We start from the raw sequence: 23,029 nt of genomic DNA, 5'->3' as shown, positions 1-23,029 counted from the left end.
TCCTTCTCAGGAGAATCTATGTCATTTAAGGAGTGAAAGTGTAAAAGAAGGAAGTGTATCACTTACTTAACAGACATCCCAATGGAAAAAGAAAGTCATTTTATTCAGATGAGGCACTTTCAATCTGTGGGCTTGTGGTATGTGTGTGTTGCATATGTGCATGGGGAATAGTGAGGTGGTGCAGGTTAATAAATACTGTGAGGGTGAAGGAACACTCCCTGGAGCTGGCAGGAGTGTGTGGCAGCAATGTACAGAGCCTAGGGAGTAGAATCCAGGGACAGGGAGGTGGGTTCAAGGCTGGCTTGGAGGCTGAGGGTATCTCCCTTAGCCCAAGAAGCCAAAGAAATTGGTGGAGCGGGGGGGTGGGCCCATGAGCATGGGCATCTGGTTCTTGTGGGTGATCTTGATCTGGAAGAGAAGGGAGCACATTCAGAGGCAGGACCTGGTGGTTTGGAGCTGGAGCATCAGAGATTTGGGGGAAAATCTGTGGGATTTGGGTTGGGTCACTGGATTCCTGGAGAGGCCATGGTAGGGAAGCCAGGGGCTGGGGAATCGGGGTTTGGGGAGGAATGGTATGCAGGGAAACTTTAGGCATCAGGAGCAAGTACAGAAGCTATGGAATGGAGATTTAGGACCCATGGGGCCTGAGGGGTTAGTTTTTGGCAAATATAGGCAATACTCACTGTACAGGGTGTCTGTATCCATGGTTCTCCATCAATTTGCATGGGAAGGGTTTTTGTGGTGCTGTGGAAGGCCAAGGAAGATTGATGGAAATTTCCTTACCAATTGAAAACCAAAACACTACTTCTCAGCTTGGCTTTGAGACCCTCTTCACTGAGGAAGATCTCCTAATAAAGCCTCTCCCCACCATTCCCATGACACTTCTGCTGTCCTGGCCCGCTCCCTCCCTCAGGGCCCCTGGTTGGAGTCTTCCTTACTGGAAGGTGATCTCAGAGCACTTGGCCAGCCGATGTCCAGCACTCTTGAGCTTGGTATAGATCTGGCCCATCTCAATTGCACCCTCCAGCCCCACCACTTCTAGTCGCTTGTCGCTTAGATCTGGGGGGTGAAAAGTAGATAGGTTTAACATAAGCAGGGTGTCCCCAAAGAGAGTCACACCTTCCCTTGGTCCCACCCACACGGCTCCTAAGGCAGTTTCTCTCACCTGGTACACAGGTTTTCAGGATATCAGGGTCCGTGATGACTTTAGCTGTGGCACCTAAGGCCTGGTTGATCCCATAGCTATCCCCATGGGGTTTCCTGGTATCACCCCAGAGGTTGGAGCCACCGTGCATGCTAGGGATATTCAGCACTGCGATGCCTTCTAGGGACAGGTTGCTCAGATCCAGCGGTTTCCCACAGATCTAAGGGAGGGGGGCACAGCCCTAGTTGGGGAGGGAACAGAAGCTCACCTCATAGCATAATCGGGGACGTGACCACTTTCTTCAGCAAATGACAAAGAAGACCAGGATTTGGAGGTGGGCAAGGGATGGAGGGAAATAGGGACTAGTGCGTCTTGAGGAGAGCTGGGTGGTCATAGAAGTGTAGGCTCAAGAATATGGGAAGTTCTAAGGGTGTCTGGAGGGAGAAACTTGGATATAAGAAGCTGAAAAGGACGTAGGGTTGGGTCTTACCACACGCACCTCAACAGTCAAAGACTCTTCTAGCTTTTTGCACGTCGAGAAGATGGATTCAGATGTGGCAAATTCGAAGTACCATAGTTTGTTCTTCATTCTGCATCAGCCCGAACACAAGGCCCGGTAGAGAGGGGACAGGTTACACAGAGCTTGCAGGGGTGGTAAGTGACAACTCTAGTCCCATGGGAACCAGGGTAGCTTTGGCTGGGGCCTTTCCTAAAGGTGCCACTGCCCATCTAAGCATTCTGAGTCAAACTCGGTCACAACGTGGTCTCTAACACTCTGTACGCCCACACCCCTCTCTCCTTTCCCTCACCTGCTGTTGAACTTCTCAGGATATTTCTCTCGCATGAGGTGGAAACGGTGAGCAATGGAGGCATCCTGGAGAGTTCAGGGTATGTAAGAGCAGAGGCCTGCCTTCCCTCTCAGTACAAAGCTCCCTCTCTCCCTCTCTCCACTCTCCCTTTCTCCCCACACCCCCAGTCAAGGAGCAGCATGTTCCAAGTTATTTTCTTGTGACTCACACCACTGTATCGTACTCCCAATTTCCCTGTGTCACAGTTCCCTTAACCTCTGCCTTCCCTTTCTACCCTCCACCAGCCTCTGCCTGCTTAGCTCCCACTTCCTCTTTTCTCCCCAAGCCCCACTCCACTGACCACACCGATGGAGAAGTAGTTATTGATGATGTGAAAGGGGACTGGGTCACTCTCTTCTTCAGTTTGTTGGGGTATCACCTCCACGGACCATCGATCCATATATACCACTTTGCTCATCTCTAAATCCTTGAGGATCTTCCCCAAATTCTGTCCCTCATACCCTAGGGGTGGAGAAGACAGATGAGCACTGAGTGCTGGTTCCCAGAGAGACCTCTTCTCAGCACCCAGCTCCACAAATTCCCAGGGATCTTCTGCCCTGGTCCTGCCTGTGAAAAGGCAGGGTGCTCAGTCACAGCTCCTGTGGACCAATCTTAGGTCAGCCTCTTGCTGACCCTTTCCTCCAAACTGTTGTGGAGGGTGAATGTTTCCAATGTGCATGCACATCTAAAAATGACTCCCCTCCAAAAAAATAAATAAATAAAAATGATTCTAGCCAGGCACAGTGGTTCATGCTTGTAATCCTAGCACTTTGGGAGTCCGAAGTGGGAGGATCACTTGAGCCTAGGAGTTCCAGACCAGTTTGAGTACCATAGTGAAACCCTGTCTCTACAAAAAATAGAAAACAATTCACATAGTGTCACACGCCTGTCATCCCAACTACTCAGGAGGCTAATGCAGAAGGAACGATTGAGCCCAGGAGTGGGTGGCTGCAGTGAGCTATGATGACGCCATTGCACTCTAGCCCAGGTGACAGTGAAAGACCTGGTCTCAAAAAATAAATGAATAAATAAATAAATTAATTAAAATGACTCCAAAGTTCATCTGGAAGATTGGAGAGAATATCCAGGAAAATGCTTAAAAATGTGAGTGAGGCCGGGCACGGTGGCTCACGCCTGTAATCCTAGCACTCTGGGAGGCCGAGGCGGGCGGATTGCTCAAGGTCAGGAGTTCGAAACCAGCCTGAGCAAGAGCAAGACCCCGTCTCTACTAAAAATAGAAAGAAATTTTTAATTGGCCAACTAATATATATAGAAAAAATTAGCCAGGCATGGTGGCGCATGCCTGTAGTCCCAGCTACTCCGGAGGCTGAGGCAGGAGGATTGCTTGAGCCCAGGAGTTTGAGGTTGCTGTGAGCTAGGCTGACGCCACGGCACTCACTCTGGCCTGGGCAACAAAGTGAGACTCTGTCTCAAAAAAAAAAAAAAAAAAAACGTGAGTGACAAATGGGGATAATCTCTCTGTCTCATCTCCACCCCCACCTTGCTTTCTCTCCACGTTCTACAAGACAGAACACAGTATTGAGCAACAGTATTATACTGGTACAATGAATAGAATAAAGAGTTTGATATTAAAGAACAGAGTACTCCAAATAGACTGAAGTATATGTGGAAATTTAGTATATGATGACATTTCAAATAAATGGCAAAGAGATAGATTTTTCAATAAATAGTGCTGGCTGTAGAAGTCACTCCTTATATAACCCAAATTATTTCAAGATGGATCAAAGAATTCAAATCCAAAAAAATGAAACAGAATTTGTACTAGAAGAAAACAATTAGTGAATGTTTTTATAATCTTTGATTGGGTGCAAAAGTAGGAGCCAAAAAGGAATGGATCGATAAATAAATATAACTATATTAAAATTTAAGTCCACATGCATCTATCCCATAGGGAAAAAAAAGTTAAGACTTGCCAAGTGCAGTGGTGAGAGCCTGTAATCTCAGCTACGTGGGAGGATCGCCTGTGCCCAGGAGTTGGAGACCAGTCTGGGCAACATAGCAAGACCCCATCTCAAAAACAAAATAAGATAAAACCAAAAACTTAAACTTCTGTATAGTTAAATAAAATACATCTTTATGGCTCACGCCTGTAATCCTAGCTCTCTGGGAGGCCCAGACGGGCGTATTGCTCAAGGTCAGGAGTTCGAAACCAGCCTGAGCAAAAGCGAGACCCCGTCTCTACTATAAATAGAAAGAAATTAATTGGCCAACTAATATATATAGAAAAAATTAGCCGGGCATGGTGTCACATGCCTGTAGTCCCAGCTACTCGGGAGGCTGAGGCAGGAGGATCGCTTGAGCCCAGGAGATTGAGGTTGCTGTGAGCTAGGCTGACGCCAAGGCACTCACTCTAGCCTGGGCAACAAGTGAGACTCTGTCTCAAAAAAAAAAAAAAAAAAATACATCTTTAAAAAAAAGACAAATGCAAACTGCTAAAAAATGCACATAGATTAACTTTCCCAATATTCGAAAAATGCTTACAAATCAATGTATTTAAAAAAAGCCAATAGAAAAATGAGCAAATGATACAAACAAGTCTATCACAGAAAAAAATGCAAATGGTAATAGGCATATGAAAAATGCTCGATATTACCAATAATCAAAAGAATCAAAAAACAATTAGTTAACCTTTTGTTACCTCAGATTGATGAAGTATGAGGAGATTGAGAAAACTGAGTATTAATCAGTTTAATAAATTGTCACTCTTGTTTGCTGTTAGTTGCAGCATAAATTGCTAACTCATTTTTGGAAGGCAATTTGGCAATGTTTATCAAATTTTACAAAAAAATCTTTTGACACTACAATTCCACTTTTAGGAATTTATCCTACAGAAACTAACACAGGTACACAGAGATGGATGTGCAGGGATGTTTGTTGAGGTACTCTTGGAAATAATAAAAAAATGGAAACAGTCTAAATGTCCATTAATAGGGTAATGTTATATAAATTATGGCAGATCCATGCCATGAAATACTGTGCAGCTACTACATACAGAGTGGAATCTATCTAGATGTATTACCATGGAAAGATCTCTGATCTCCAAGACATATTCAATGAGAAAAATAATCCCAAAACAATGTGTAGTATGAGCCCATTTATGTTTGTTAAAATGTGAGCCTGTAAAATGTGCATGTAAAAACAGAAGAATGAGTATAAAAAGAAACAGTCTTTCTTTCTCTTCTCTCTCTCTTTCTCTCTTTCTTTCTCACTCTGTTGTCCTGGCTACAGTGCCGTGGTGTCAGCCTAGCTCACAGCAAACTCAAACTCCTGGGCTCAAGCAATCCTCCTGCCTCAGCCTCCCGAGTAGCTGGGGACTACAGGCAGGCGCCACCATGCCGGCTAATTTTTTCTTTTCTTTTCTTTCTTTTTTTTTTTTTTTTGAGACAGAGTCTCACTTTGTTGCCCAGGCTAGAGTGAGTGCCATAGCATCAGCCTAGCTCATAGCAACCTCAAACTCCTGGGCTCAAGCAATCCTTCTGCCTCAGCCTCCCCAGTAGCTGGGACTACAGGCATGCGCCACCATGTCCAGCTAATTTTTTTCTATATATATTAGTTGGCCAATTAATTTCTTTCTATTTATAGTAGAGACAGAGTCTTGCTCTTACTCGGTGGTTTTGAACTCCTGACCTTGAGCAATCCTCCTGCCTCGGCCTCCCAGAGTGCTAGGATTACAGGCGTGAGCCACCACGCCCGGCCAAATGTTTTCTATATATTTTTAGTTGGCCAATTAATTTCTTTCTATTTTTTTTAGTAGAGTAGGGGTCTCGCTCTTGCTCAGGGTGGTTTCAAACTCCTGACCTTGAGTGATCCACCTGCCTCAGCCTCCCAGAGTGCTAGGATTACAGGCGTGAGCCACCTTGCCTGGCCAAACAGTGTTTATCTCTGAGAAGGTACATGGAATTTGGTCGGGACAGGAAAGAGGAGGCCTGTATGTGAAGAGTCTTTAAATTTTTTACAGTGATAATATACTGATTATTTTGTGTAATTTTCAAAAAAGAAAATAACTAGTAAAATGTTAATACTCTTTAAGCCAGCAATTCTACTTCTAGAAATCTCTTCTAGAGAAATGTTCGTATCTGTGTGCAGAGATAAATGTGGTGAGGGTTCAGCATGGTTTGCAAAAGTGAAAACCTGAATGCTACACTAATGCCCATCAATAAGGGACTGATTATATAACGTATTTGGCTGGGTGTGGTGGCTCACGCCTGTAATCCTAGCATTCTGGGAGGCCAAGGCAGCCAAATTGCTCAAGGTCAGGAGTTCAAGACTAGCCTGAGCAAGAGTGAGACCCCCGTCTCTACTAAAAATAGAAAGAAATTAGGTGGACAACTAAAAATATATAGAAAAAATTAGCCGAGCATGGTGGCACATGCCTGTAGTCCCAGCTACTAGGGAGGTTGAGGCAGGATCACTTGAGCCCAGGAGTTCGAGGTTGCTGTGAGCTACGCTGATGCCACAGCACTCTAGCCCAGCAAGACTCTGTCTCAAAAAAATAAAAGAATAAAAAATAAAAATAAATAAAGTATTACACATTCACACAACAGAATGCTATTCAGTCCTAAAAAGAGTGAGCCAACCTAACTTTACTGAAATGTAATGATAACCAATATGAACTTTTAAGTTAAAATAAGAAGCAAAACATCTAAAAATGATCTTCTTATTAAGATCATTACCTATTACTAGTTTTATCTTATTACCAGTTTACATACTAGTATGTGTCTAGAAAGAAGAACATGGAGGAATAGCTCTTGAATCTTTAGGGAATAGATTACAGGGAGTTTTCACTTTCTTGGCTTGTATATCTGAAATGTTTGAATTGCTTTTATTTTATTTATTTATTTATTTATGACAGAGTCTCACTCTGTTGCCTGGGCTAGAGTGCCGTGGTGTCAGCCTAGCTCACAGCAACCTCAAACTCCTGGGCTCAGGCGATCCTTCTGCCTCAGCTTCCCAAGTAGCTGGGACTACAGGCATGCGACACCATGCCGGGCTAATTTTTTCTATTTTTGGTAGAGACGGGGTCTTGCTCTTGCTCAGGCTGGTCTCTAACTCTGAGCTCAAACGATCTGCCTGCCTCAGCCTCCCAGAGTGCTAGGATTACAGGCAGGCGTGAGCCACCGGGCCTGGCCTGAATTGTTTTTTACCACCAGCATGTATTGTTTTTGTGGTGGGTGGCGTGGGGAGAGATTAAAAAAATAAGTCTTCACTTCCTCACATTCCATTGATGGTTCAACCCACTGTAGTTTGCCTTTCACCAATTTTCACCCATCCCACCCTGCTGAAACTCTGAAACTTTTTTTTTTGAGACAGACTCTCACTCTGTCACCCTGGGTAGAGTGCAATGGGGTCATCTTAGCTGACTACAAGCTCTAACTCCTGGGCTCAAGCTATCCTCCTGTTTCAGCTTGCCAAGTAGCTGGGACTACAGACATGTGTCACCACGCCCAGCTAATTTTTCTATTTTTAGTAGAGAAGGAGTCTCACTCTTGCTCAGGCTGGTCTTGAACTCCTGAGCTCAAGCAATCCTCCCGCCTTGGCCTCCCAGCTCAAGCAATCCTCCCGCCTTAGCCTCCCAGAGTGCCAGGATTACAGGCATGAGCCACTGAGCCCAGTCCCCTGCTGAAACTCTTTTGACAAAGATTGACAATGACTCTTGCCAAAGCCAATAATATATCTTTAGTTTGTGTTTTAACTGTTTTATTTTTGTTGTTGTTAGAGACAGGGCTTGCTTTGTTGTCCAGGCTAGAGTGCCATGGTGTCATCATAGCTCACTGCAATCTCAAACTCTTTAGTGAAAGTAATCCTCCTGCCTCCACAGTAGCTAGGAGTAATGGTGTGTGCCACCACAATTGGCTAATTTTTTTATTCTTTGTAGATATGAGGTCTTGCTATGTTGCCTAGGCTTGTCTTGAACTCCTGGCCTCAAGGGATCCTCCCATTTTGGCTTCCCAAAGTGCTAGGATATTAGGCGTGAGCCACCATACTGAGCCCTCATTTTAGCTCTTGAAACTCCTCACTTACTTCTGAAATGTCACTTTCTCAGTTACAGGTTATACGTTCTGACTGTTCCTATTTACTCTTTGTGGTAGGCAGAATAATAGTCTCCCCACCACTCTGCAAGAACCTGTGAATATGTTACCTTACATGGAAAAGGATACTTTGCAGATGTTATTAAATTAAGGGTCTCAAGATTATCCTGAATTATCTGGATGGTCCCAAAGTAATCACAGGGGTCCTTATAAGTGAAAGAGGAAGGCAGGGGAGGAGAGTCATAGAAGGAGATGTGACAACAGAAGCAGAGGTTGAAGTGATAACACTTCTGGTTGGAAGGCAGGCCTTGAGCCAAGAAATGTAGACAGCCTCCAGAAACTGGAAAAGGCAAGGGATTCTCCCTTAGAGCCTCTAGAAAAGAATACAGCCCTGCCAGCACCTTGATTTTGACCCAGTAAGACCCATTTTGGACTTTTGACATCCAGAACTATAAGAACTTTGTGTTGCTTTAAGCTACTGTTTATGGTAATAGGTTACAGCAGCAATGGGACACTTCTTTAATAACTCCTCTTCTTCTGCTTAACTGTTCAATATGGTGTTTACCAGGATCTTGCTGTCTTTGTCTACTTTCTCTTGCCTCTTTCCCTGGGTAATCTCATCTGCTCTCAGAATGTCAATTACCATCTAGGAGTAGATGACTCTCAAACATGTATCTCCAGCCCTGACTTCTCTCCTAAATTCCTGACATCTATTTCTAATTATCCACCACAACACCTCCATCTGCTTGCTCCACTGACACCTCAATGTGTCCAAGATGGAATCTTTCTTCCTTAAACTGGTCTCCCTCCTGTATTTCCCATCTTAATCAATGGCACCCTCATCTGCTCAGTCCATAAACCTGTACTTGTCCCTACCTCCTCCTCCATAACCCATCAGTTCAAGTGCTGTGGCTTCGACTTCATCATCAAAACTGCTGCTGCCTAGGCTTCTGTGTTCATCATCTCTTGTCTAGACTATTGCAACACAGGCAATTTCCTATCCTGTCTCCTTCCTCTGATCCATCCTCCACAGAGCTCCCACAGTGATATGCCTTTCAATTCCTTCTCTTCAAAGCTTATTATTTTATTCAATGTCAACACAAATTTTCATTAGTGCTGTATTTGTATCTTTATTGTCATGATTCAGGTTGAGTTAGTAGAAAACTCCTATCAGAGTCTCATTAGCAGAATATACAATGAAGACATCAAATATGTAATTTCAAAATGTCTAAAATTGGCCGGGCCTGGTGGCTCATGCCTATAATCCTAGTACTTTGGGAGGCTGAGGCAGGAGGATCCCTTGAGGCCAGGAATTCAAGACCAGCTTGAGCAAGAGTGAGCGAGACCCTGTCTCTACCAAAGAAAAAAGAAAAGAAAAAAATTTTTCTGTCTGTGCTTCTTTTCTTTCCTAACCCTTTTTCTATACGACATGCCTATATTCTTCTCTGTGTGTGTGCCTTTCCCTTGCTACACAACTCTCTCCCCCAGCAAAACAATTTCTAACTACTTACCTCCTCCCCATCTTAGGCAACGAGCCAGATCATTTCCAGTGCCCAGGGGCAACACAGCAACAGGAGGCACAACAGGCAAGTTGGCTTTGTCTGGGGAAGCAGGTGAGAAGGATGGAAGGAGTTAGCTCTGCAAGATTACTGCCCCAGCCCCCTTCCTGGAGCCTCTCCCTGCACTGACCAATGGTCTCTAGAATCCAGCCTACTGTGCCATCTCCACCACACACCAAAATCCGGCTATCAGGAACATCCTTGAAGAATCTAAGCCTGAGACAAAAGGGGAGAGAAAAGATGAAGGAGGATAACAAGACCCAGGCTACCCAACTCCCGGGCAGGCAGATTACTTCTTAGGACCCTCCTGCTCTTTGTCAAAAGACTTGAGTTCCTTTTAAGGGCAGAGAAAAAGACAATGAGGAGAGTTATACACACTCCTCAGTTGTTGGGAAAAACTGGTATCTTTACCATTTGAGTGCAGAGCAAAGATGGGCAGGAGAGCTCAGAGGATGGAATACCCAGGGGCACTAGGGAGAAAACCATTCTGAATTCTGGCCTTTTGGTGTCCTCTAGCCCTCCTCTCCCAACATGCATACCTCCTTGCTCTCTCCCAATATATACAGATACACAGACCCCCAAAACACTGATACAGCCCCTAACCTCTACTCACCCCACCTCAGGACCATCCTTGAGGAGGTTGAACACCTGTCGAGGGTTTAGTATATACTGGAACTTCCAGAGCACTCTGTGTGAGGGAAAAAGGAAAGCTCATGGTGGGGGCAAGAGCAGGGTGATATTCTGTACCCCACTCTCTCTATATCTTTTTTTAAAATATGGAACGCTTCATGAATTTGCGTGTCATCCTTGTGCAGGGGCCACGCTAATATTCTCTGTATCGTTCCAATTTAAGTATATGTGCAGCCGAAGTGAGCACATACCCTCTTTTTTGGTTTTTGAGACACGGTCTCACTCTGTTGCCCAGGCTTAAGTGCAGTGGCATGATCATAGCTCACTGCAACCTGGAACTCCTGGGTTCAAAGGATCCTGCCACCTCAGCCTCCCAAGTACCTAGGACTACAGAAACATGCTACCATGCCTGGCTAATTAAAAAAAATTTTTTTTTGTAGAGACAGGGTTATAGGTGTGAACCACCACACCTGGCCTACCCCACCCTCTTGATGTCCTCCTCAAGGTATGCCCTTCCATACACAAATGTTCCCTTCCTCCCTCCAAGCCCCGTAGGCCCTCCCTCTCCATCTTAGAAGACCCAGTATATCTCTCCTCACCTCTCCCCCTGCTTCCCGCCACTCTTAGGATTGACAAAGACTAGAAGTGGGTGGGTGTTAGAAACAGGGTCAATCTGCATTGGGAAAAGAAAATAAGGATAAAGAATGTAGGATTTTGTCAGAGTTAAGGTGGGCCCTGGAGACAGGGGCAGAAGACTGGCATTCCACCAAGATGTTTTTCCCCTCTGTCTTTCCTCCCCTACCAGGGTGGAGCTTCTAGAGAGCTAGAATCACCCCCAGGCTTTCCCACTTCATTCCTTGCCATGAGTGAAAAGCCGCTCCCCACCACGAAGCAAGCCCCTCAGCCCTGTACCCGCAGAGCATCAGAGGTGCTCAAACTTAAATCATCCATGGTCTTCTGGCTTATTCTGCTATTTTTACGATCATATCCAGAGGCCTGAGAGGGGAGGAAAGCAGAGAGAAGGAAAGCTGGATCGCATGTGAATTCCTAAACAGATGAGTCTGACGTGAACCCTAAAAGTATAGGCTCTCTGTTCTCAACAGCATTCTATGTGTGGGAAATCGGGAGGCACTCCTGTCCCCTCCCAGCTGCTGCCCGAGGGTCTCACCAGAACACTGGGATAGATGGAAGATGGGGGCAGGATGTGGTCCCGGAGCAGCCCACAGTCACACTCATGGCCCAAGGCTTTCAGGCAGTCATCGTGGATCTGAAAGACAAGTTGGGTACACAGATTATGGAGGTGACCCTGCCACCTCTCAACCTGGGGGGTCTAGACTGGAAAGAGAGCCCTTGGGAACAGGGGCAGCTGTGGCTGTAAGGGAGATGTGGCATGCAGGCCTGTGGAGAGAGGACAGCCCCAGGAGGGGCCCTAAGGCACAGCCTGGAGCGACAGCTCCCAAACTGACCTCCAGGTGGCACCACACACAATGCAGCCCCGTCAAACTGTGGAAGTTCCGGATCTTTTTCTGACAGCGATCACAGCGCCCAGACTCACAGCCTCCTCGCACCCACACGTGTGATTGGACCTTGGGGAGAAACACAGTCCATTGTTTGGGAGGGTCTGAGCAGGGACTCGGTGAGGAAGGGGCTGAGGGCAGCCAAGGGCCAAAGGCAGGGCCAGGATAGGGGTGGTGAAGTCGGGGGTCATGAGGTCACTCACACCAATGTCCTTCCGAGACTTGGCATAGGTGCTGACTTCACAAGGCAGGGCCTTCATGGCACACTGGTCGTGAACAGTGTACTTACAGACTGGGGGAGAGGAAAGAAGGTCAGAGCCTTAGCTGCAGCCCTTCCCCCTGTTTCTTCCTTACCTGGGGGTGGAGAAGGATCACTCACTAGAATAAGACATACAACTCCTTGCTGTGAGGGTGTGGCAGAGAATTAAAGTTTGGGGTGGGGCTCACCTCCAAGACCTGTGCCTTTTCCTCACTCTTCCTCCCAAAAGAGCAACTGCTACCCTATGCCTGTCCCCACACCATCCATGTGCCAGGCAGGAACTGAGCTGGATGATGCAAGGGAGGCCCAGGTGCAACAGTAGTACAGATAGCTACTTTTTATTGCATTTTATAGTAAACGTATGCACCATGCGAAGCACTTTTTTTTTTTTTTTTTTTTTTTTTGAGACAGAGTCTCACTCTGTTGCCCCGGGCTGGAGTGCCGTAGCATCAGCCTAGCTCACAGCAACCTCAAACTCCTGGGCTTAAGAGATCCTCCTGCCTCAGCATCCCAAGTAGCTGGGACTACAGGCATGTACCACCATGCCTGGCTAATTTTTTCTATATTTTTAGTAGTCCAGCTAATTTCTTTCTATTTTTAATAAAGATGGGGGTCTCACTCTTGCTCAGGCTGGTCTTGAATTCCTGACCTTGAGTGATCCTCCCACCTCAGCCTCCCAGAGTGCTAGGATTATGTAAAGGCGTGAGCCACCACGCCCGGCCCCATGTGAAGCACTTTTCTTGCACCAATTTATTTAATGCTCATAGTTACCTCATTTTCAGTTTAGGAAACTAAGACCTAGAGAGGTTATGTAGCTTTCCCAAGGTCACATGACTAGTGTTTGGCAGAGCCCAGGATTCAAACCCAAATCTCTTTCAGTTCAGAGCACCATGCTCCCACAGATAGCCAGGCTGCCCCTCTTCTCCCACGCTCCCAGGTCCCATCACTTACGGTTACAGCTCAGGCCCTGTTTGCCAAGACCAATGCTTGACTCGCACACGTTGCAGTAGACTGGTCTGGGGAACCTCTTGGGTCTCCACATGTGCTGCCCATTGTCCTTCAGAGTCTGGGAGGGCACAGCAGATGCTAGGGAGTGTCTAAACCCTTGGAGGGCCAACCCTGGTGCACACAACCTAACGCACCTGTCTTTCCCATCCTTGCAAATCTCTTCTACTCACCATCTCCATTCCCAGCAGCACTAACAGTGGCACAGTAGTGGACCCGGCTCGGACCCACTCAGCTAGGGAGACAGAGCCACTGCCATCATAGTCGATCTCTTTCATCATCTCCTGAAGAATCTGAGCAGAGAGTGGGAAGGGACTTTTGGTATGAGTGGTTTCTCTGACCTGACACCTCTCCATTGTCTTTTAGGACACCCAGCCCAGCCATCCCAGTCAAGGGAACCAGACTGCCCGTCAGAAACAAGGTATGCCAGATGCAGAACTCATGGGGAAGAAGCTATGAGAAGGGACATAAAGAACTGCCTTACCGGCCTCAGCTCAGACACATCCCAATCCAGGTATTCAGCCATTCGCATCATCTGTAGGATGAGTCTTTCCACTTCCTGGGGCAAACAGGGTAAGAGCCACAGCCATATCCCCCTCACTACCACTGTCCAAACTCTTCTTCAGAAATCAGGGTTCCTGGATTCCACCCCCAGACCCATCTCTCATTCTCAGCTGCCTCTGCCAAGTAAATGAATGTGTTTTGTGTTTGTAAGGCTGGCCACCAATTTTTGTCTTCAGCCTTCTCTCTTTTTTTTTTTGAGACAGAGTCTCACTTTGTTGCCCAGGCTAGAGTGAGTGCCTAGCTCACAGCAACCTCAAACTCCTGGGCTCAAGCAATCCTGCTGCCTCAGCCTCCCAAGTAGCTGGGACTACAGGCATGCGCCACCATGCCCGGCTAATTTTTTCTATATATATTAGTTGGCCAATTAATTTCTTTCTATTTATAGTAGAGACGGGGTCTCGCTCTTGCTCAGGCTGGTTTTGAACTCCTGACCTTGAGCAATCCGCCCGCCTCAGCCTCCCAGAGTGCTAGGATTACAGGCGTGAGCCACCGCGCCCGGCCTTCAGCCTTCTCTTTGAGGGTCAAAAGCTTGGGACCTAATCCCAAATTTAGTCCTAGAGGACCCAACCTCTCCCTCTAGCCTCCTCTATTTTCTAAGACCCTAGAAGAGTTGGGGCAGAAGGGCACAGACAAATGGACACATATTCCCTTGCCCAGCATACCCAGTGGTTCCCCAACTCACTGAGCTGTCCAGGATCCCATTTCTGTCCGTATCGTACAGCTTGAAGGTGACTGTGGGGTGTTTTAGGGGGGCCAGGGTCAGTTTGTGAGAGACATTCAAAGAACTCATACCAGAATACAGGGGAAACAGACGGAGAGAGCTTTTGGGTAAAGAGAGAGCCTAGAGCTTGGGATGAGACTAAGAAAGGAGACAAAAAGGGAGGGGAAACAGGTGTGGATTCTACCCTCGGTGGATCTGACGGGGGAGGCAGCACACACTCCATACCCCAAGACCATCCCAGGCCACCTACATGGGAATGTACAAGACATGGGAATGGGGGGGACTATGGTGGATAGCATTATGTATCAGCAGTTTGGGGGAACAAAGGAAATGAGCTCATTCTCTGGCCCCACCTTTGTCTGGCCCTGTCAGCCTTTATGAATCCTGAAAGAATGAGGGCAGGGAGGCTAGGGAATACCTCTCGCTCCCTTTACCCACCCCCATCCCCAGTTCAGAATGGCAACTCACATTCTAGCTTGTCTTCTGGCTGGCCGCCCTCCAGAAGGGAAAAGTAGCAGGAAACATCACTGAGACACACCACATCTGGTTACAAAAAAGGACTGCAGATCTGAGGTCAGGGTTCCCTCCAATTTGGCTCTTCTCTTTTCCTCTGTTCCCACTCTCCCATGTAGCTTTCCTCCCTCTAGCTCCTAGTCTAGCCTTACCACCCTTCACTTTTCTCCCTCCACCTGCCCACAGCATGTGACTCAAGCCAACTTTCATTCCCAAACCCACATTAATTTGACTTTTCTTCTGAGGTCCAACCCAGTCCTATCTGCTTGACCATACCTGTTGTCACAGTCTCCTTTAAGTAGTGACCAGACTGGAAGGATTGAAACAGTGCCTGGCTTAGGTGACTGGGAACTTTATCCAGTTCCAGATAGATTTTCAGGAATTCCTGGAATCCCTCGTACCCGATAGCCTGTCATGAGAGTGAGCATTACCCTGGGGAGTCTGCAGGGCAGAAGTTGGGGACTGAAGAATTGAGAGTAATGGGGACAGAGACAATAAGCACAGAGCTGAGAAACATCTGAGGCAGGAGCATGGTTTCTTGGGCCAAGTCCTGAGTTAATAGCATCTCTTGTTTTGTCCTAAAGCAATAGCTGCAGTGATAATGGACACTGGGGCATCTTGTGGGAGGATAGCCAAGAGATGGGACCAGAGTAATTCCTGGAAGTTGGGGATCCCAATGGAATAGTAAAAACAAATGTGAGAAGAGTTGGTCAAGGAAAAAGGGTTTCCCAGCTGCCACTCACATCTCCTTGTAGGTATTTAGCCATCTTGCCATCCTCGAAGAGCTTTAGGACATCACTGACCTTTTTGGTGGAGTCTGGGGTGTGAAGAGAGTAAGAGAAGAGCATTAGTTCAACTCAGTTCTCTGTGCCTTCTGCAGGAATCCCACCCAGACATCCAGCAGGAAAAATGATTTGAATGAGATGAAGAAAGAAGAAATTCCAAGAAGAAACAGAGAACTACAGAAGGAAAAACTGTTCAGATTCTCCAAAGTGGTACCACTCTTTACTCCTCTCCTCTGTGAACTGGAGCAAGCAGTCTAGGTATAGAGAAGGTGGCTAGAGAACTGGGATCTCAGGTATCTCTCATCTCCCTCTCCTCCTTTTCCCAGTCATGGGCATATCTGAGGAGCAAACTAACTCAAGGCCACTGGGGAAACCGTGGAAGAGGGGGTGTAATGAGAAGGATGAGGGATTCTCTCCGGTAGGGTCTCCAGAAATGAAGGGCCAAAAGGAAGACTCACATTCCATGTATTTTTGCAGCTGGGCAAAATCATTAGGGCTTATTAGGCCCTTCTCCTTGGCCATCTGTCTCTTTTTTTCAAGGATGGCCACAAAGGCAGCTTCGTAATAGTATTGCTGGTACTTGCTCCTCTTCAGAGGGTAGGTCTGGGAGAAGATGACAAGAGCTTGCAGTAGGAAAAGCCAGCTGTCTGCATGTGTTTTCTTCTGTCTGCTCCACTTATTGAATACTCCCATTATTATTTTTGTTCTTTCCTTGTCTCTGAGTCCCTGCTAAATCTCTCCCACGTGTCTCTCCCCTGTGTCCCTCTCTCCTATATCTCTACTCTCCCGGACAGTGTCTGTCTTCTGTCTCTATTTCCCTGACTCATCTCTAACTTTCCTTCATTTCTGGATCCTTCTCCCTCTCTGAGTTCTTCCCCAATCTGTTTTGGTTCATCTGACCACCCTTACCTCCCCGACCCCACCCCAGGCTTTCCCAGTCTATATGTGTGTCTGTGGGTGTGTCCCTTAACTGGTTCTGCACTTTCTCCTGCCACCCCCAATCTCTGCAGTCTCTCAGGAGCCTGTGCTCCGTCCCGTCTGTCCCGGCCCACAAAACCGGCCCTCTGGGTGGTTCTTACTGCTGTAGCTCGCCTTCCCGAACATAACCCCATTTTGCTCCGCCTCTAGCCCCGTCCCCAGTGTCGCTTAGCCACCCACTCCCCGAGCCACCCACGTCCCGCAACGACCTCTAGCGCTTCTGACGCGTGACACAGAACCAGCTGTGGCCGGGTCCCTAGCCCCGGCCCCGCCTGGCCTGCGTTCCGCGGGGGCTCCACTGGGGAAGGGGGCGGGAGTGGGGGCGGGGGAGCCCAGGCGCGCCGGGTTGGGAGGAAGCAGGGGAAGAGGCTCTGAGCACCACCTGGTTTCCCAGTCCCGGGACTGGGACGATGGGGCCAAGCTCAGCAGTCGTGGATGCTTGAGATTTTCTTTTAACCCTGCTAGGTTAGCAGTGTTTACAGGGAGCCCCAATTTTTGGCTATTGGACCCAGGTACCAGGGAGGAGCCGTCAGGTGGATCCTGCCCATGCAGCAAGTTGAGAGAGCGACTTGATGATTCAATAACAGCAATTACAATAATATATCTTACATTGGTATAGTATAGCACGGTTTTGGAGTCAAACAGAGCTAGAGTCAGTCATATCTGTGTTCTGTTCTAGCCCACACCACTGTGTGACTTGGGCAAGTTACATTTCTAAAATGGGGAGAATGATAGCCTATTAGTATACTTCACAGTTGTGAGGCTTAAGTAAAATAATATATGAAAAGTGCCTTGTATAATGCCTGGCATATAGGTCTACAAGAAATGAGAGTTGTTACTGTAGTAACAATTAGAATTAAATCCTGTGAGATAGGAAATTAGTGGTGTAGCAATTCTACAGATGAAAAAACTGGAGCTCAGAGAAGCTGGGACTTCCTAAATTAGTTGATAAGTGGAAAACCCAAGGCTCCAGCCCAAGGACGAAAAGTTAGGGCCTCTGCCTGTCATTGTGTCCTCCTCTTGTTCCACTCTCCCCTTCACACATGGCCATCTAGCCTCACTGCCCTCCTTTCTGTTCCTCCAGCATGCCAAATTCTTCCTTGCTCAGAGCCAGGAGATTTACTGCTCTGTTTTCCTGGGACACCCTTCCCACTCTTGGCAGAGCCAACTTCTTGCCTCAACTGAAATGTCAGCTCCTCCAAGAGAACTTCCTTGAGCATTCCATCCTAAAGTAGCCTCCCTCCTTTGCACAGCAGCCTCCTTTGTTTCCTTCATAGAACTTATCACAAGTAGAAATTACCTTCCCTATTTATTTGCATCAGTGTTTACTCTTTGTCTTTTACCAAAATGTTAAGCTCCATAAGGGCAGGAAGTTGTCAGTCTTGTTCACCATGTGTCCCTGGTACTAAAACAGTGCCCTACATGTAGTGGGTGCTCAATATCGGTTATACAAATGGTTATACAAAGCTAGGGAGTCATATTTGGGGACTATTAATCCAAATGTGGTTAAATGGGATGCCAGAGTGTCTGACAGTCATGAGAGCATGAGATAATTTGGAGCATATATAGTAGGTGCTAATAAACATTTGTCAAATGAATAATGCTAAAAGCACTTATTGAGGTACTCTATCAAACACTCTGACCTCCACCCACTCATTTAGGGCTTGTTGGGTCAGGCTCAGGGAAGCAGTTAGGGCCTACAAGAATAGCCCAGCCCCTTTCCTTTCTGATTGTGCAAGAGTCTTCTCTGCAGCCTCTGCCCTTGGGACATCTCCGCTGCCTACCTCTACGCAACACACCATTCTTGTTCCAGCTGCTCTCTGGGAATACTTAGAAGGGGGTTCTGGGACACTGACATCCTGGAGAAAGGACTCTGCTCATCTGGCCCTTTTCAACAACTATAATCCAACTTCTACTGCCAACAGATCAAATGAATACATAATAGTATTATGGCTAATGGGAAATGTATGGCTTAATTAGCCTCTCTGATCACCCGTGGGGATTCTTAGATGACTCTAAAGTTGTAGGAAATGGAATCTGAGAAAGATAGTTGTATATATATATATATATATATATATATATAGAGAGAGAGAGAGAGAGAGAGAGAGAGAGAGAGAACAAACAAGGAATGATAAAAGAAGAAAGGGCAGGACATTTCTCCCTGCCTCTTTTTTTTACAATGAGCCAAATCTTTCTTGCCCAGGCCTTAAACCTAGAGAAGTAGTGTATAGTAGAGGTTAAGAGAATGGACTTTTAAATTAGCTGGGCATGATTTAGAATGCCAGCTCTTGCATGAGTCATTACATCTCCCTGAACCTCAGTTTTCTCATTAGTAAAATGGGTACCTAGAGAAATCAGTAACAATGTAGGGACTAATAAGATTATATATACAATGTACATAGCAAACGGCATGGCACAGAGTAAGAACTCAATAAACATTAGCTATTATACAAGGGTGTACCTAGAGACACATCTGGAAATTAAGAAAAATGATGTCTTTGAGCCAGGAAGGCATAAATTCTAGGGACTTCTAGCATTAGTGAAGCCCAGTTATACACCTTCCCCCCTTGTTATACACGTCAGGTGCAAACATGTGGTACCAGGACCCTGCACTTTGCCTCTGGGAGGATGGATGATAAGGTGGCTAGTAACTATAGTGTCAGGTCCAAGGACATTGTTGGGGTGGGACCTCAGACATAAGGGCTCCTGGGATTTTTTCCGTTCTCCTCCTGACTTCTCTAAATGAAAGTGTGGCTACTCCTGGAGCTGAAGGGCAGCAAACTGTAGGATCCTGGGGCTTTAAAGACCTGGAACAAGTCCAGTTTTTTCCTCTACCTCCATCCCAACCCTGAAGCTATAACCTGGGCTAGTCCAGGCAAATAGCAGGGCTGGGAGGGTGGGGTCTGCTGCCAGCCTGCCAGCTCTTCGTGACTCACCCTTCTCTTCCCTCCTCTGGTTTCCCTGCCTGCTCCTACTGACGACTTAGGGTGAGAAAGGCAGAAGTTGACTTGGAAGCAGAGAATCTTAGAACATCCTCAGAGCTAGGAGTCACTAACCCTCATATTTTACAGAGAAGGAAACTGAGATCCAAACAGAATGTGACATTCTCAGGGTCACAATCAGACTCTAGACACCAAGAGGTAAACATTATTTCCGAAGCCAGTGCTAATATTTAAAGCTTCCTTTTTCACTTCAGCATTCATTGCTCACATTCCAAGTAATATAAGTTGACCATTACTCGAGAACTAGTTATGCCCCCAGAACATTCAGGTTGCCCCAGCAAGAAACCCTAAGGGACAGGTACTCCTAGTTTGAGGGCCCAGGCCTGATTACCTGTATTTCTGAATTCCTTAAGCACACCTGGAAGAGTATCCTCCTCTTCTCTCCCAGAACTGAGGGAGGGTCTACTCTTCCCTGCCCATCCCTGCTACTGGTCAGTGGATCCTGAGAGGGAACATTTGACTTGAAGTCTCAAAGCTCATTAAACCTCCCCAAACATTGCTGATCTTAGCGTTGCCTAGCTAAGGGGCTAACATGTGTGTGTGTGGTGTGTGTCCGTGGAAGGTGTCATTGCGTACATAGTACATGAGGAAGTTACGATGTTGGCACGGTTGGGGGATGTGGGCTTGTATGTTCTGAGGCTAAAGAGATGCCTAAATAATATTTGCATTTCTTCCTCAGTAAAGCTTATTTCTCTTATTTAAAGGTGAAAAGTGAGATTCAGGCTCAGGTATTTCCAGAAACTTCCCAGTGACAGGTGGAGAGATGATGGGGGTGGGAAGTTGGGGACCAGGAGGCCAAACAAGAATCCTTCTCCACCCTTGCAGCGCTGTGGAGGTTCCAAAAGGGACTGTCCTCTGAATCGGGTTGCTAGGAGCCCAGCTTCACCATCCCTCCAAGTGAGCGGAGGGATGGAGGGGAAGGTCTGGGCTGGGAAACGCTGCCTACCGGGTCCTGGCCCAGCCCTCCTGCCGCCCCTGCCCCTCGCGTTTCAGTGCAAGCCCTCCTAGCTACCCGCTCCAGCTGTCACGCTTCCTCCTTCCCGACCCAGCAGCCCTAACCCAGCCGGTTGGTCGTCCCCTCCCGTGCTCTACTCCTGCTCCATGAGGGGGCGGTGGGGGCTCGCGGGGTCTCTACCTTGGCGGGGGAAGGGCGCGCGGTCGGAGCTGAAGCGCCGGCGCTGAAGCTGGAGCCGGAGCTGGGTTGGAGGGGACGGGCCAGGCAAACGCGGCTGCCGCGGGGCCGCCCCACTCCTGACGACACAGCTGCCCGCCCCCAACCCCAGCCTGCTCGCCTGAGCCCACGCCCGCTCCCAGAGCCCTCACCTCTGGGAAGGCCCTTGTTTCCAGGTTTCCAGTTCACCAAAACCTGCTTCCCCCTTCCCCGAATATGTCCAGGTCTGTGGCCTGTGCCACTTTCTCCACTTCCTGCGTTCCTCCTCTTCTTCCAGCTCCTGGGGCAGCTCTGCTTCTATCTATTTTCCCTTCTTTCTAATCATTCACAGCCTCTCCTCTCATCCCAAACCTATAAGGCCAAGATAGGGGACAGGCTGATAATAGAACAGCTCAGTAGCTGCCCACCCAACCAACTTCTTACCCTCTCCTATCTGCTGCCATCCTGGACCTCCCTTCCAACTCCCTACCCAACTCCTCCAACTCCCTACCCAACTCCTCCAACTCCCTACCCAACTCTTTTCCATCCACCATTCATTTCGCACTCCCAGGAGATCCCACAGGGGCAAGGCTAAAGTTCCAGACTCTATATCCTGAGACCCAAACAGCTCCTTCCCCTCATGGGCTCTACACTGCTTGACTGTGCTTGAGATAATCTGCCCACCTTTTTCTCCAGGTTCTTCACCTCTCTTTTATACCTCTCTTTTATCTTCCCCAACGGACATCTCCTTTCCAGACTCACATCCTCTCCTTAATTCTAGGGTGAAGATTTGGATGCAAAGAGCACTCTGGGTCTGTGTCCACCCTTTTTCTCCCTGCTGTAACCCTCCCACTTTACCTGCTGACTTTGGCAGGTGGTGCAGAAGACCCCAGCCAAAAATAGGGGGTGAAAGGAGATCCTTTCAGCTTCTCCTGCCTGGAATCTGTTCTAGAGTTGTCAAGGCTCTTGGGGCAGTATAGATGGCGGTGAGGCTGGTAGAGCGCGAGAGAGATAAAGGCTTAGGAACTTACTGGTAGGAACTGAGGAGCCAGGCATCCTGCTCATTGGCCCCGCCTCAACCCCTGTCTAAACTCCCTCCTACCCTTCATTGAAATAGGGCATAGTAATAAAGCCAGGAACCTAAAAAGTTTCCTGGAATCCTCCATCTTACACCTAGGGGTGGGAAGGAGGGAGAAGGGAGACCTCTTACTGGAAGAGTATGTGTGTATATTGTGTATATATGTACACACACACAATTTTTGGTGGGGAATGGAGAGGAAATAGAATGAATACATGAGGCCCTCTAGTGGAAACAGAGGAACCTAAGCAGTTCTTCAGTGAAGACAGGTTTGTTGGAACAGACTTCTCTTTTACCAGAAATATAGCTGCTGAGCAATAGAGTTTAGGAGTATTGTTGTTGTATCTAAACTGAGATCTGGGGCAGAGGTTGAAGAGGATCTGTCTCTCTACTCCTGTGTCCCTTCCAGGTCTTACCCTCTCACCTCCAATCTTAAAAAGACAAGGGCCCTGCCAGTCCTCATCCTTCATCTTAATATTTTCTTCACTGTTAGCAGAGCTTCATCTCCCCTTCCTATATGACCCCCTTAGTCATAGTCAACAAACACTTTTGAAGGTTTTCTATACATCAGATCCTGTACTTAGTTCTGCAGTACAGGCAAGGACACAGCTCAGTTTAGGGACTGCACCAAAGCATGGCTTGATGTGTGTATAAAGTGTCTCTGCTGTGACCTACCCTAAACACAAATGTACAGTGTAAGTAAGAATAGTTCCCTTTGCCAATCATCTAGAAATCCTGGAATGATATTAATATTTAAGGACTTAGCTTTCCTTGCAAATAACACTTGCAGCGATACCAGCCTGTGTATAATCTCAGTTTCCTGCTCCACCATCTTCAGAAATGTCCCTACATAAAATTAAAGACATTTCTTCCCCCTCCCCCTTTTTGAGACAGAGTCTTGCTCTGTTGCCTGGGCTAGAGTACAGTGGTGTTATCATAGCTCACTGCAACCTTAAACTCTTGGGCTGAAGTGATCCTCCTGCCTCAGCCTCCTGAGTAGCTGGGACTACAGGTGTGAGCTACCATTCCTAGCTAATTTTTAAAATTTTTTTGTGGAGATGGGGTCTTGCTACATTGCCCAGGCTGGTCTCAAACTCCTGGCCTCAGGCAGTCCTCCCACCTTAGCCTCCCAAAATGCTGGGATTATAGATATGAGCCACCATGCCAGGCAAGACACTGCTTTTATTTTTATTTTTTTATTTTTTTTGAGACAGAGTCTTGCTTGT

The 23,029-nt window shown here is 47.2% G+C and overlaps 3 protein-coding genes and 1 non-coding gene across 7 annotated transcripts in view; 2 read left to right on the top strand and 2 right to left on the bottom strand.

Annotated features, from left to right (window-relative positions):
* The window catches only part of CD63 (CD63 molecule), a 193,365-nt gene that overhangs the window by 18,210 nt on the left and 152,126 nt on the right, over positions 1–23,029 (top strand). The window lies entirely within an intron of this gene.
* SARNP (SAP domain containing ribonucleoprotein) overlaps positions 1–23,029 on the top strand; it is a 162,821-nt gene that overhangs the window by 18,204 nt on the left and 121,588 nt on the right. The window lies entirely within an intron of this gene.
* Positions 83–21,767, bottom strand: DGKA (diacylglycerol kinase alpha). Of its 4 annotated transcripts, none has more exons than XM_076007342.1 (24): positions 21,584–21,767; positions 16,054–16,198; positions 15,554–15,627; positions 15,087–15,219; positions 14,766–14,840; positions 14,259–14,308; positions 13,497–13,571; positions 13,186–13,305; positions 12,959–13,073; positions 11,952–12,040; positions 11,698–11,817; positions 11,400–11,498; positions 11,144–11,227; positions 10,831–10,904; positions 10,215–10,289; positions 9,732–9,817; positions 9,554–9,643; positions 2,294–2,454; positions 1,954–2,018; positions 1,644–1,734; positions 1,166–1,364; positions 939–1,059; positions 684–744; positions 83–408 (listed from the first exon to the last, which is right to left on the bottom strand). In XM_076007342.1, exons 2-24 carry the CDS (start codon positions 16,115–16,117, stop codon positions 325–327), a joined length of 2,205 nt encoding a protein of 734 aa, XP_075863457.1. In that variant the 5' UTR covers positions 16,118–16,198; positions 21,584–21,767; the 3' UTR covers positions 83–324. The 4 variants fall into 4 exon arrangements, with proteins under 4 accessions (XP_075863457.1, XP_075863456.1, XP_012608558.1 ...); XM_076007341.1 differs by lacking the exon at positions 21,584–21,767 and adding an exon at positions 20,711–20,799; XM_012753104.2 differs by lacking the exon at positions 21,584–21,767 and adding an exon at positions 16,675–16,800.
* LOC142873513 (U6 spliceosomal RNA) lies at positions 10,372–10,478 on the bottom strand. Its single transcript, XR_012921534.1, has one exon. It is a non-coding gene; the product is annotated as a U6 spliceosomal RNA (small nuclear RNA).

This window comes from Microcebus murinus, chromosome 10 (assembly GCF_040939455.1).
Source record: "Microcebus murinus isolate Inina chromosome 10, M.murinus_Inina_mat1.0, whole genome shotgun sequence".
Lineage (NCBI taxonomy): Eukaryota > Metazoa > Chordata > Mammalia > Primates > Cheirogaleidae > Microcebus > Microcebus murinus.
This window is presented reverse-complemented; position numbering and strand designations above follow the sequence as displayed.

Bases quoted from the DNA above. Each gene is read 5' to 3' on its own strand.
- DGKA (XM_012753104.2), bottom strand. From the start codon at position 16,707: ATGGGGTTATGTTCGGGAAGGCGAGCTACAGCA. The intron at 1,060-1,165 runs GTGAGAGAAACT...TTCACCCCCCAG, and splicing joins CCTGAAAACCTGTGTACCAG to ATCTAAGCGACAAGCGACTA. The intron at 745-938 runs GTAAGGAAGACT...GGCCTTCCACAG, and splicing joins TGCTCTGAGATCACCTTCCA to CACCACAAAAACCCTTCCCA.